The sequence below is a fragment of the Meles meles genome, chromosome 8 (genome assembly GCF_922984935.1).
Source record: "Meles meles chromosome 8, mMelMel3.1 paternal haplotype, whole genome shotgun sequence".
NCBI lineage: Eukaryota > Metazoa > Chordata > Mammalia > Carnivora > Mustelidae > Meles > Meles meles.
Window position 1 is genome coordinate 106,853,671 of NC_060073.1, and position 13,317 is coordinate 106,866,987.

Here is a 13,317-nt window from a genome sequence, read left to right on the forward strand (position 1 = left end):
CTCGGCCTCTACATACTCAGAGGATCCCTTAGTTTCCATGGATTGGCGGACTGCTCTTTCCCCCACCTCCTGCCCCTCCTCACCACCCCCTCCTGCCCACTCTGCTTGCGACAGGAGCAATCCCTCTTACAGCCGCCCACCCTACAGCTGCTGAATGGAATGGGCCCCCTCGGCCGGAGGGCATCAGACGGAGGAGCCAACATCCAGCTACATGCCCAGCAGCTGCTGAAGCGCCCACGGGGACCCTCCCCACTTGTCACCATGACACCAGTGAGTAGCGGCAAAAGGCCCCACCTACGTTCTCAAAGGCTTTTGATAAAGAAGCTGTGGGCCTGGGGCTGGGAACCCAGGTCACCCCCCTAGATGTCCGAATTTCCTCTTCCTCTAAGCTTATGGTGCTCAGTGTATTCCCATTTTCTTCAGGCTCGTAGAATTTTCCAGACTTAATTTTTAGCTAACTTCTTTACTTAACCAAACAGCTGCCACTCGAAGTCCGCGCCTGGAGAGGCTCATCCTCATTGGGCCACTTCTGGGCTCTGCTGCTAGGTGCCACCACAGCCCTACAGCCCGGAGTGGGGTCCCCGTGCCCTGACGGACTCAGCTCTCTCCCGGTAACGCCTCCGGGCCTGAGGGCAGTGGTGCCTAACCATTTGCTCTGGAATGAGCTGCCCCAGTTCTCCATTGATGAGCACTGCTTTGCATTTTTGGGTACAACTTTGATCACTCAATTTTGGCTTTCATAAGCTCTAACCTAATCTATCCCATCTTTTCCCACAGACAATCAATTGTCTCTCAATCCCATCTTTTCATATATATATAATGGTCACATTCAAAGATTCTTTTCCTCTGCTAGGTTCTGTTTATTTCCAGTTCTTTTCTTGTCATAGGTAAACCTTTTTTTGTCCGTTCATTCTCAGGGGCCATACAAATGGGTGCTAATCATATCCACAGCCCTCCCTGGGTGTTTCTAGAGCAGCGCTTCTCAACCTACCTCTTGTGGAGGACCTTTCTCCCCTTCAATCCCATAAGGGATTAATACCTTTGTAAAATACAACAAAAGTGAATTGTTAGAGAAAAAATTTTAAACCTACAAAATATAAGGCTAAATTTTCAGCAGACAAAATCACCCCGTTAAATTGCTCTAGGAGTTTCTAAAAGCTTACTCTTTACTTCTGTACTAACCCTATCACGGATTGGTAACAAAACAGTGTGTGGACTGATATGGGCCCACCACGGGCCACCCTTTCAGTAACAAGCCTGTTGGGAAAAGGAAAAGATCGTGTTCATAGTTCTTGGCTTATCATATTGAGAAGACAGGATCAACATATGTTCAGTGTTGGAAAAGCAGTGAAGGACCATGTGTGGGTAAGTGCCCGAGTGAGTCTCGTGGACCAGGAGGTGGCAGCGGCATTCAGGGACCCGCCAGATCAGCGCAGGTTATGAAGGACCAGGATCGGCTTTGCGGGAGATGGACTGACTTCCCGTGTCCACTCTAACTGCTTGCACCACGGTCACTAACCAGCTTCTGTTCATGAATCCGGTGGACGATTTTTATCTTTTGGGCCTTCTAACTATATCGGTCTCTGTTGACCATTCTTTCTCTTGGAAATACCGTCTTCTTTTGGCTTCTGTGATACACATATTCATTTTCTTCCTGCCTCTCCCTTTCAGGTTCTCTTTCTGCTTGTTTTTTGAAGTTGGTGAAACCCCAATTTTATCTTAGGTCCTGTTTCCATCTCATTTTGCATACGCTGTCTGGCTGATCTTGTCTGCTCCCATAATTTCCGTTAACCAAATGATCTCCAGCCCAGAACACTCTTTCTTCCGAGTTCTCCACTTTGTATAGATGACCGCCGATCGCGTCGATTTAGTTGGTTATCCTGCTAGTACTCGACATGTCCTCAAATTTGAACTTGACATGTCTTCAAATGACTGCATGTAACCTGTTTCTCCCCCTGGGTGGCAGTGATAGGCACTGTCGTTCTCCTGGTCACACAAGCTGGGAATGTGGAATTTCTCTTTAACTCTTCCCTTCCCCTCATCCCCATATCAAGTCAGTTACCCAGCACCTTCCGTCTGTCCCTCTCCATTGCTCCTTCCTTTCGTCACTGTCATCCTTTGCTGAGACTAACACAGGGGCCTCCTCACTAGCCTCCTTGCCTCCAGCCTTTCCTCCTCATCCCCACCACCAGCCCTGTCTACACTGCAACTCAAGCAAGCTGGCTTTCAAGAGCCTAGACCTTGTAACATCACATCCTGCCGAAAATCCTTTAGTGAATCACCACTGCTCTCCCTCAAAATATACTTCTTAATGTGGCATTCAAGGCCATCTGTAACTGGCCGCCCTCCCATTCCTACCTCACCTGTCGCCCCTTCCTGCCTGACCCTGTTCACTCCAGTCTCGTGGAACTGTAGTAAGGGATCCGGACAGCCTGGCATTTATTTATTTATTTATTTTTAAATATTTTATTTATTTAACAGAAATCACAACTAGGCAGAGAGGCAGGCAGCGAGAGAGGAGGAAGCAGGCTCCCTGCGGAGCAGAGAGCCCGATGTGGGGCTCGATCCCAGGACCCTGGGATCACGACCCGAGCCGAAGGCAGAGGCTTTAACCCACTGAGCCACCCAGGCGCCCCCCAGCCTGGCATTTAAACAACGAAATTAGGGGCGCCTGGGTGGCTCAGCGGGTTAAAGCCTCTGCCTTCAGCTCAGGTCATGATCCCAGGGTCCTGGGATCGAGCCCCGTGTCGGGCTCTCTGCTCGGCTGGGAGCCTGCTTCCTCCTCTCTCTCTCTCTGCCTGCCTCTCTGCCTACTTGTGATCTCTATCTGTCAAATAAATAAATCTTTAAAAAATAAAATAAAATAAAAAAAATAAACAACGAGATTATTCCCAAAGTTCTCATTCTGTTTTATAATGATCTTCCATTATTTTAAAAAGCTCCTTCATAATAATCAAAGTAGGACTTGTTTTGCTCTAATGCCTGAGGTGTGCTGACTATGTGGGCCCCCAGGCTGAGAGGGGCTGTGAAGGGCGCACAGCGCATGAAAGTTCTCACGTAGATGAGGAGAGCCGCAGTGATGGATACACGTACGTGTTGTGGCGGGGCGTAGCTCTTTTAAAGTGCTGAATTGCAACTACACAATTCTATGTTGTGTACCCAAGTGTACTTTTAAAAAACTGTGATGCTTTTTTGGCACGTAAGTCATCGAAACGCTGGTGATAACACTAATACGAAACAACAGGCCAGGTCCTAGACGTTCAGGTAAACAAGCCCCTGCTATATTTTCAGGCCCTCAGACACCTGCAGACCTTCTCTTTTCTCTCAGCCTAGAAACCCCAAAGGCTCGTGAGCCTTCTCCCCTCTGCCTGGCCAGCTCCTGCCTACCCTTCAGGTTTCAGTGAAGCGTCATGTCCTCCAAGATGCTTTCCTCGATGCCCACGGGCCCCAGTAGAGGACTGGGTCATGCTGTTCTGTGATTGTCTGCTTCCTTGTTTCCGTCCTCCACGGGACTGTAAACTGAGGGCGAGAACTGTATTTGTTAATTCACATTTCATCCCGGAACGTGGTAGGCATTCAGCTGTTTGTTGGATGAGTGAACGGAGATGAATCAGAGGAAGAAATGCAAAGTAAAATCACCTGAGCGAGGTAAAAATGGAAAGCTAGAGAGGCATGTGAAAGTTCCGCATAAACCGGGGGCCCTAGAAGAGTTTTGTAAATGAAACAAACAGAAAGGCCTGTCCCCACCCGGTTTCCAGAACAAGCATATTCCAGAAGAAGCGCCACCTTGAGCTTTTCCTTCCTGTCTCCCTGCAGGCAGTGCCAGCGGTTACCCCTGTGGACGAGGAGAGCTCGGACGGGGAGCCAGATCAGGAAGCCGTGCAGAGGTAATGTGACATCTGGCAGTGCTTGCAGAACGCCCCTGGGCAGGCTCCCCCTGCAACCAGCGAAAGGTCACCTCTGCCCAAGGAGGTGGCACAGTGCAGCTTCAACATTTGTGTGGTCTCTTTGCTCAAGCCAGATGGCATGTTCCTCCCCACATGGAAGTAACAGAAGACTACCCAGAAAATGTCATTTCTGTAAGCGCCATTGGAAGTCCCCTAAGTGACAGCAATAACCATAAGAACTTTTTCTCTCCTCCCTCCTTATTTGCCCCCTGCCTTCATATTGCAACTCTGATAGTATTCACAAGGCACAAAGCCTGCTCCTACCTGCCAAGAACTGTTTACTGAAAAGGAATTGGAGATTTGGGATGACAGTGATCCTAGCTAGTCTGGCCATGGACCTCTGGCATGGACTCTTCCTTCCCAGGAGAATGAATACCTCTTGTACTGTTTGCTGCATGCTTCTTCCGTCCCCCGTGCCAACAAAGAGATAATGAAAAAAGGAATATGGGATTCGGGCCAGGGACAAACGCAAATACCCATTGTTTGCAGAACCTTGGTGAGAGATGCCTAATTCACAGAAAACGGCAGTGACCGTCAGGCACGCTGTACTGTTCGTTCTCCCTCAGCCCCGTTAGCCGTGGTCCACAGCTCCGTGCATGCCCCCCTGTGGGAGTCTTTCTTATTTTCCGGGGAGGGGGGTTTGACCAGAATCCAGCATGTATTTTCCCAGAAATACAGGTGTTCTTCAAAATTATATGTTTTTCCCTTGAGGGAAGTTGAAATAAAATGGTTTTCATGGGCTCTTGGGGGACCTTTGGGTGTCTTTATCAAATGGGTATTAAACCACTCATGGCTCACTCTTTGGCAAGTTTACGTACCACTAATTGCCCTATCGTCTGTTAACTGCTTTCGGCTTAAATACGTAGGCAAAGTAGTTAAGAACAAAGCAAGACCACTTTTTCCGGAACCTGACGGTTGCTGGCTGGTACTCTCTTCTTTACCCCGGGTAGCTCTGTATGAGGGCTGCGGTTCAAAAAGAAGAGGGGAGAGCGGGGTGGTGGCAGGCGGGTCAGCTCCTCCTGCGGCTTAGCCAATAGAAGAATCATCGGCGACCTTTTTTTTCCCCCCTCTATGCTGTTGTCTCTATAGTTTGCTGATAATAGGGTACTTGATGTTGCAAATGGGCCCCTGCTGGTGTCCTGAAAAAAAATTAGGAAACTTCCTGCCTTTCTCCCTTAATTAGACAATGGCGGCTCACTTTGTCCTCTTTGCCTTGGACTTGACTTCCTCCGGCTCCACCTCCTTTCTTCTTTAGACTAACATTAAGGGGTAAAGTGCCCATTGGTCCTGACATCATGGAGAGGGATAATCCTTCCTTTACGTGTGCCCAAGAAGAGCGGCGGTGACCGAGGAAGCTGTCGGCTAGAGGCAGGGGGACCCATAGCTTATTTTTGGCATTAACTAGTAGTAGATCCGATAGAGCTTTAGAATGAAATTCATCAGCTTGTCCACTCCTTCGCTTTGAAACTTCCGTTTCTTGCCTTGCCAACTAGAAAAAAACAATTCTGAACATTTCATGCGGTTTCATTTCTTCATCCTCTAGAGAATACGGTTCCCTTGGGACAACATCAGTTTTTCTTCTCTGATGACTGACTTACAATCTTGGGGCATGAGAGATGGGGTAGTTTTGGAAATCCCTCATCCTCGAGTGGAAGGATCTGTTTGCCGTGACTTGTAAGTGAGGACCCGGGGGGCCGGTGAGGTCTAGAGTCGCACATGGAGTCCTTCTGAATATCGGTCTCTCTCGGCTCATCTCTAGGAATAATCCTTCGGGCTCATCAGCTCTGCCTTGTATTTTAGACATTTGGAGGGACAAGAAGGATAAAATTAACAAGTGGGAAATGAATCCTTCTAGTGAATGGAATGAAGGAAGAGAAATCGATCTTCTTTGTGAGCTACATCTGTTTGCTCTCTTCTCTTAGTGGCTTACTCTTAGGTTCGAAGTTCAGCCACTTGAGTGGGAAGTCTGCTTTCCTTGGCCAGCTGGCCATGTTTCATTTTCATCCAGCCAGGGGTCTGTTTGCCATGGAGCCCTTTTTGAGCTCTGGCACTGTTTCATTCTGAGTGCTTTGGATTAACTTCTAATGCTTCTTGCAGAGGAATATTCCTGTCTGACTTTTTTACTATGAAATGTGCTCCTGCTTGTTGCAGGTACTTGGCAAATAGGTCCAAAAGACATACACTGGCCATGACCAACCCTACAGCTGAGATCCCACCGGACCTACAACGGCAGCTAGGACAGCAGCCTTTCCGTTCCCGGGTCTGGCCCCCTCACCTGGTACCTGATCAGCATCGGTGAGTAGCCACATGAGCTATGTGAGCTCCTTGAGGCTCATCGGGCAGGCACCCTTCTTGCTAATCTTACAAGTGATGGCGACGAGCATCGAGGCTTTCAGTAGCATCCTGAGCTTACATCTTCTTAGCTCCTTGCACCAAGCAGGGCCCAGGGCCGTGTGAGATTCTTCTTCCCCATTACCTTGTAGACACGTTTATGGTCTGCAGTTGGTTCTCGTGATTCCGGGAATTGACTGGTAGATGAACTTGAACTTGAAACCTGCGAGGAGGTGAAGTTCTCAGAGGACAGCTGGACATGGGAGGATTTGTAGCCTTATCGGTAGACTTGACCGTTCGTAACCCATCACCTTCAAAAGAATGAGCGTATCTTATCACGTTACCACTGAACGGTGAACTTGGACATGCAGGAAGGTACATCCCTTTGTGAATGGTAGAGTAGAGATACGGCGTTCTCTTGAGTGTGGTGCTCGAGAAATCATTCTTGCAGCAACACTCTGACTGCTGAAGTCTTTTACTAGGTCTCTCTTAGATTTGTAATTCATCCTCTTGAAGAAATAACAAGCTTCACCTTCCTGGCCAAGACAGCTTCCTACAATTAAATCCAAGTAAGCCTGGAAGCTCAGGGGTGTGACACTTGGCGGGATTAAGAAGGTGATCACCTTCTGTGAATGACTCAGATCCTTAGCTGTATCCCCTCTAAAGCCATCCCCAAGCTCATGGGCCACACGTTCCAGGCCACCACCACCTGCTGAGCTTATTTCATGTCAGTCTTGCTGGGAGGACAATGAAAGCAGTCTTACTTGAGAAAAGCAGTCAGGTTCTGAGGAGATGAAGTTTATAAAGGTGTTGTCATGAAATCTCCCAACCAGCTCACACTAGCGAGCTCGACACAACGTTTTTATTGTGGCGAGTTACCCATCAGGCGTCCTTATAATCAGCAGAGGCCGTGGACTCTGTGCAGACGGGGACTGAATGAGTGCCCTGTTGGCACCCCGAGAGATCCCGAGAGAAGGGAGATAAGCTATTAGAGACAACCTTGAATAACAGTCAGAATGGTCTGGTCGGAGGAGCGGGAATGACGGCTCTCCAACCAAAACGCTGGTGCGGAGAGGCAGTAGTTTCCTCAGGAAAATCTCTCAGGACCTAAACGGTGAGGGCACTGCAAGAGAAGGGACTCGGGGTGATGGTTGGAGAGGTGCCTCCCGCCACACACGCTGCCCGTCATTGCTACCAACAGCCCGGCTTCAGTTTTCCGTGATTTCTCAGCAACGCTGAGCCCGCCACCGTTACCCAGCAGAACCTTTATTTCTTTTTTCTCCCTGTCTCTGTCTTCCCTGCCCCCACAGCCTGACAGCTGTCACGCCTTTGTCAGGGTCTGTTGTTCAGCCCAAGTCCCTTGGGTATCCTCGTTTCATTGTACGTGTTCCTCAGGAGATCCTCCTGTTGGGGAGACGTGGAGATCGGCCCCTCTCCACAGTCCACCTCTATCACGGGTCCTCTCCCCTGTCTCCGTGTGTCTAGTGAGGACGGCCACGTCGGCCACAGCTCCCTGTGTGTGTGGTTGCCACCCTGCCTACGTCACCGCCAAGGCCTCGCCTGCTGGAAATGTGTCTGCCGTCTGTGTTCGTGTGAACACTCGTGGTGGAGTGTTTCAAGGGTTTCCTGTGACCAAGCCAGTTTGAACTGGAATGAGTGCTTGACGAGTGGCAGATTGTGCCAGGCGGGGCACTTATGCACACTCAGCCTGTCTTTATGGGATTCCTGTAAAGAGGCGGCAACACCAGAGACTGAAGGTAATCTGCAGAGGACAAACGTGCCTTTGCAGGGCCAGAAAACCCTGGAAGTGGGTGGCCGAGACAGATGATTGAGTTCCTCTCATTTTCCGGAGGAAATGGTCCAAGAACAGCATATAGACATCTCTTCTTCTGGGGTATAATTCCTGAAGTCCAGCATGGAGACAGAAGAGGGCTTTGATCACTCAGATCCTGGAAGTGTGTATTTTAAAAGCTAAAAAAAATGTAAAGCGTAATTTAAAAAAAAAACAAAAAACGAACACAGGATGGATTTTATCTAGGTGGGGACCCAAGTTCCTGTTTGAGAAGTATAGTAGGAACATCAGCCTGATATGGGGCTCTCCAGAGTTTGAACGTGATTGCAAAGAAAAATAAAACACAGTGGATCCTGTGAGTGCTTCCGAAACGAGCGGTCCATCGGAACTCTTCCTCCCAAGTTCCTGTGTCCGACCGGCCAGGGCCGGTGTCTGCACAGCCTGAGCTTCTGGAAGTCACGAAGTACCCGGGCCCGGGCGAGCGGCTCTGAAGGGGGAGGGCGGGTTTTGTGCAGAGTGAACCCCTGCAGAACACAGCTTTCTGAGTCCATCAGAAATGGGTCCATGGTCAGAAAATAGCGAAAGCGTAGGAGTCAAATGTTAGGAGAAAATAGTATTTCCTGGCTTTGGCTGCAGACCCCTGGAGTAGAAACAGACATAGAAAGTACCGAGGAAGCGCTCCTGAAGGCGGTGATCCCTGTTTCTGGAGAGTGTCTGCCAAAACCATGCGTCTTCTGTGTTACACGCGTGTGTTTGTGCTCATTTCATCAGCGCACCACTGTGTCGAACTTCCTGTAGAGCCTGAACCCGAAGTCATCGTTAGCAAAGAGAGGGTAAAGGGCTTGCCCCCGTGGCCACACCCCCAGACCGCTCTGCACAGTCATCAGCGCCCCCCGCCCCTCCCCATCTGCACTGTATTTGAACTTGCTTGTCCACCCGCTTCCTTACTCGCTCTGCTTCAGGTCCGAGGGAGTAGCTGGCCAGGGGTGCATCATTTCACCCATAGTTCAGTGTGAGATCATCTCTGCCCTGGACATGAAACCCTGATCCTTTCATCAGCTGCTGGAATGCTGCCTTGGCAGTCTTTTATCTGCTTACCTCAACCCATAAACATCTCTTTCTGATTAGGTAACGAGGAGAGGTGTTAGCTTCTAACTCCCATGCTGTCTTAGGCATTCCTTATCCATAGCTTGTTCTTTCTGGAAGATACCAGCTCTGTATGGAGTGAGTGGTGGGATTTTGGCCCCACGATTCCTCTTTGGCTAGGAGGCCGGGGGGAGACGTGCTGCTCTGGGAAGTTAATTTTCACGGTGGCCGACTGTATTTGCGTTGGCCACGTGTGCACACTGGATCTTGAGGCCCGCATTCCTCAAGAGGGTGCCGTCTCCGTCTGGGGAGCCGAAGTCCCCAAATCTTCCCGTTTACCTTCACCCTTCACTTTCTAGCCCAGAACCTCTGATTTCCCAGCCAGGTCTTTGCCACAAAGCTGACCATAGTTTCCTTCTGGTCATTCGGAGAGCGCTGCTCAGTGAAACCGGGTCAAACAGTGAATCTGAGTTTTCGAAAGGCACTAGACAGACATGAGTATGAAAGCCAGATCGCCTGTGCGGCTTGGCCTGAGGACCACTGAGAAGCTCTGTTCTCTGACCTAGTCTGTTTGTAAGAACTGGATGTATTTGATCCCAGCACCTCCCCGGGCGTGGAAAGTAAGCCAGCCAAGGTAAGTGGAAATAGAGGACGTGCAGCTGGAGTTCTCGAAAGGGCAGCAGGCTAGGGCAACGGCCAGCCTCCGGAGACGGCCGGGAAATGGCCTTATGTGCCAGGCTGCGCATGCAGCCCGCCACCTCTGCGTTCTTCTGGAACCGCAGTCCCCGGGTGATTTGGTCCAAGCCCCTGAGTCCTCGCCCCTAACCTTCTCTTCCCATATATTCAGCTCTACCTACAAGGACTCCAACACCCTGCACCTCCCCACGGAGCGTTTCTCCCCCGTGCGCCGGTTCTCAGACGGGGCTGCAAGCATCCAGGCCTTCAAAGCTCACCTGGAAAAGCTGGCCAACAGCAGCAGCATCAAGCAGCTGCAGCAGGTAATGGGAGAGGCGGCAGGCAGCTCTGCAGGAGCGTGGGGAGGACCGGGGTGGCAAATCTCTGCCCTGCCCGTGTCGAGGTTCCAATCCGGGTAGCTTCCTAACACTCTTTCCCTACTCCTTGGTATGTACGGCTTTCCCCAGGCTCAAACATCCAACCCCCCAGGAAGGGCCCAGATTTCCCTCCTGTCTCTGTGACTTTTAGAGAGGGATTTCTGGGCGTGGGTTTCGGTGGGAAGCCCCCCGGAAGGCACTTCTAAGCAACCTCGGCATTCCTCGCATCATCCGTGGTGCTGGGCCCTGCTGGAGCCTGCTTGGCATTGTTAGCACCTGGAGTACTCTCCAGCGGGCGTGGAACGGTGCTCCCAGAGGAAGGAAGGGTACCTCCAGGCTTCTGGAAAGGGCCGGTTTCCTTTCTGCCTTCCCGAGGACCAGGCTTCCAGAGACAGGTGCTCTGTATGCAGATTGAGAGCGGACACTTCCATGGCCCACGGGCCGCCCTTGGTATCATCCATTCGTTCACCCAGCCTGGAATGTGAACGTCCTGGGGACACGCATACCTACATACCTGGGTCGGCTGCTCATTAAGGACACTGTTTCGCTCTCGGGGCTCTTTCTGCCCCTGCGACCTTGGGGCAGATGTGCATCTGCTGCCGTGGCGGAGCGGGGAGGGCCTGGCTGCACCGGCCTGTGTCACTGCTTTCCCTGCAGGAGTGTGAGCAGCTGCAGAAGCTGTACGGGGGGCAGATGGATGAGAGAGCCCTGGAGAAGACCCAGCAGCAGCACGTGCTCTACCAGCAGGAGCAGCACCAGCAAATTCTCCAGCAGCACATCCAAGTAGGCCTTCACTCTTCGGTCTCCAGCTTGTTTGGAGTTTGCGCTCAGGCTCGTTTGCCTGTGAATTCTGGAGGAGATCACGCAGAGCAGAGTGGAGTTATGTTTGTGGTTGACGTGCTTGAGGAAAGGTCATCTGACTTTTGGCCGAACCACGGGAGCATAAACCTCAGTCACAGATAGTTCTTTCCGTTTCTTCCCTTCCTGAGAACAGCTCTGATGGATCTGCAAGCTGACAATTCTTTTTCTCCTTTTCCCCATATGTTTAGGATTCTATCTGTCCTCCTCAGCCTTCTCCACCTCTTCAGGCTGCGTGTGAAAATCAGCCAGCCCTCCTTACCCACCAGCTCCAGAGGTAATGAATCACTTGTCTCACGCCTCAGCCGTTGTCTCTGTGGTTGCCATCCTTGGCCTGCCTCTGATGGGAGAGAGTGACTGGCTTTAGCGTTCATCCTGGAAGAACCTCTGTGAAAAGCAGAGAGATGGGGCTCAATGGTAGCCGTGTCCCTGAAATCCTGACTGTATACAGCCCTGTGCCACCTTCTTTTCTTGGCCCCGCAGACAGAGTAATCTGACAGTCACACAGGCCAAGTCCCAGGCCCACATGGCCTCTGCCTCTCTTTGTCTGGGAAGCCTGGCAGACTGAGCCGTGGGTAGGTCTTATGTACCCTGGGGGTGGTGGGGGGCTGTATGTATGCTTCTCTAGCCCGGAGGCTTATTAAAACTTAAACCGTTTCTGCATTTGTGTAGCGTATGACTGAGGGTAAGGTCAAGGTTATACTGTCTCCTCAGGAAATTTACTTATTTATCTGGTTTTGTTGTTTTTTAAGGTTAAGGATTCAGCCTTCAAGCCCACCCCCCAACCACCCCAACAACCATCTCTTCAGACCACCCAGTAATAGTCCTCCCCCCATGAACAGTGCCATGATCCCGTCTCACGGTGAGTGCGGGGGTTGGCGTGGAGCCCTGCTAAGCCACGTGCAGAAAATGAGTCTAGTCGTGAGCGCCACAGGCGCGCACTAGTAGCTAAGGGCACGGGCTCTTAAGCCACGTTGAAGCCTGGTCCCACTGACGCCTTCTCTGTGCAGCCTCAGGTAAGTGACTTACCGTCCACGTGCCTTAGCCTCTTCCAATATAAAATAGGGATAATACTAGTATTTAATGAATACGTATATGAAAAGCACTTAGAACAGTCTCTGGCACGAGATAGTTCTCAATAAAGGTTAACTATCACGAGTATTTTCAAGAAATCCCCTTCCGACCCTACCAGATAAAAAAGCTGCTACCAGAATGTCCCTCACTGTCTGGCTGCTTGTCCGTTGTACACGTGGGCTCCTCTCGTGCGAGGCTCGAGGAGGAGGTTGATGTGAGTGTACCCACATTGTGTGGGTGGGTCTTCAGAGACCAGTGATCAGAGGGCTGAGTACTCCCCAAACTGGTAACCTCTTAAGTAACGCCACACGCTCTAGATCCCCTGAAGGGTCTGGATTAGTCTCTAGGCCCTTCTTACTGGACGTGCTGTTCCCCCAGCCAATGGGATCAGCTAGAAAAGTAGAGCTTTGGGTCCCACCCCAGATTGTGCTGAGTGATAGTCTGCATTTCAGCAAGCTCCTGGGCCATTCATGTGCATTTGAGTCTGATAAGCTCTGCCCTAGATCAGAGCCACTCAAAGAACAATTCAGGATCGCCTCTCAGAGCCACTTACTGAAAACACAAATTCTTGGGGTCCCACCTGGACCCCTCCCAGAATTCTGTGGGTAGGACCCAGAAGTCTGTGCTTCAACAAGTTCTCCAGATGAGGCTCCCACACGCTGCAGTTTGCGAAGCGCTGACCTAGTTGATGTCAGTGTGAGTGTCCTCGCCGGCTCCTGCTTCTGGCTGGCAGGTGACCCGGGCATTCGGTCACGCGGAGGTTCCTCTCTCTCCAGGCGCTGCCTCGTCCTCCCAGTTTCCGGGCTTACCGTCCCGCGGTGCAGTCTACCAGCAGCAACCCGAGAACTGCTCCCCTCCTCCCAGCGTGGCCCTAACCTGCCTGGGCCTCCAGCAGCCTCCCCAGTCACAGCAGGTGACCATCCAAGTACAGGAGCCCGTGGACATGCTCAGCAGCATGCCGGGGACGGCTGCAGGCTCTGCCGGGCGAGGCATCCCCATCAGCGCCAGCGCCGCTCAGACTCACATGCAGCACCGGGCCAGCCTGATGGCCACCTTCAGCTACGGGCACCGTCCCTTGTCCAAGCAGCTGAGCGCCGACAGCGCAGAGGCCCACAGGTAAGGCCGTCTGTCCAGGTGATCCGGGTCGGGGGAAGCCCCTTAGCAGGGCGAGAGAGGA

At 51.4% G+C, this 13,317-nt stretch overlaps 1 protein-coding gene across 7 annotated transcripts in view; it reads left to right on the plus strand.

The window, feature by feature from the left end:
• The window catches only part of SIK3 (SIK family kinase 3), a 244,460-nt gene that overhangs the window by 216,815 nt on the left and 14,328 nt on the right, over positions 1-13,317 (plus strand). For 2 of the 7 annotated variants that reach the window (XM_046017210.1, XM_046017214.1), the window contains exons 13-20: positions 115-270; positions 3,817-3,887; positions 6,099-6,242; positions 10,004-10,154; positions 10,866-10,991; positions 11,258-11,343; positions 11,819-11,928; positions 12,917-13,256. In XM_046017210.1, coding sequence (XP_045873166.1) covers positions 115-270; positions 3,817-3,887; positions 6,099-6,242; positions 10,004-10,154; positions 10,866-10,991; positions 11,258-11,343; positions 11,819-11,928; positions 12,917-13,256 — 1,184 coding nt within the window. The other 5 variants (XM_046017213.1, XM_046017215.1, XM_046017211.1 and 2 more) reach the window with 4 other exon arrangements.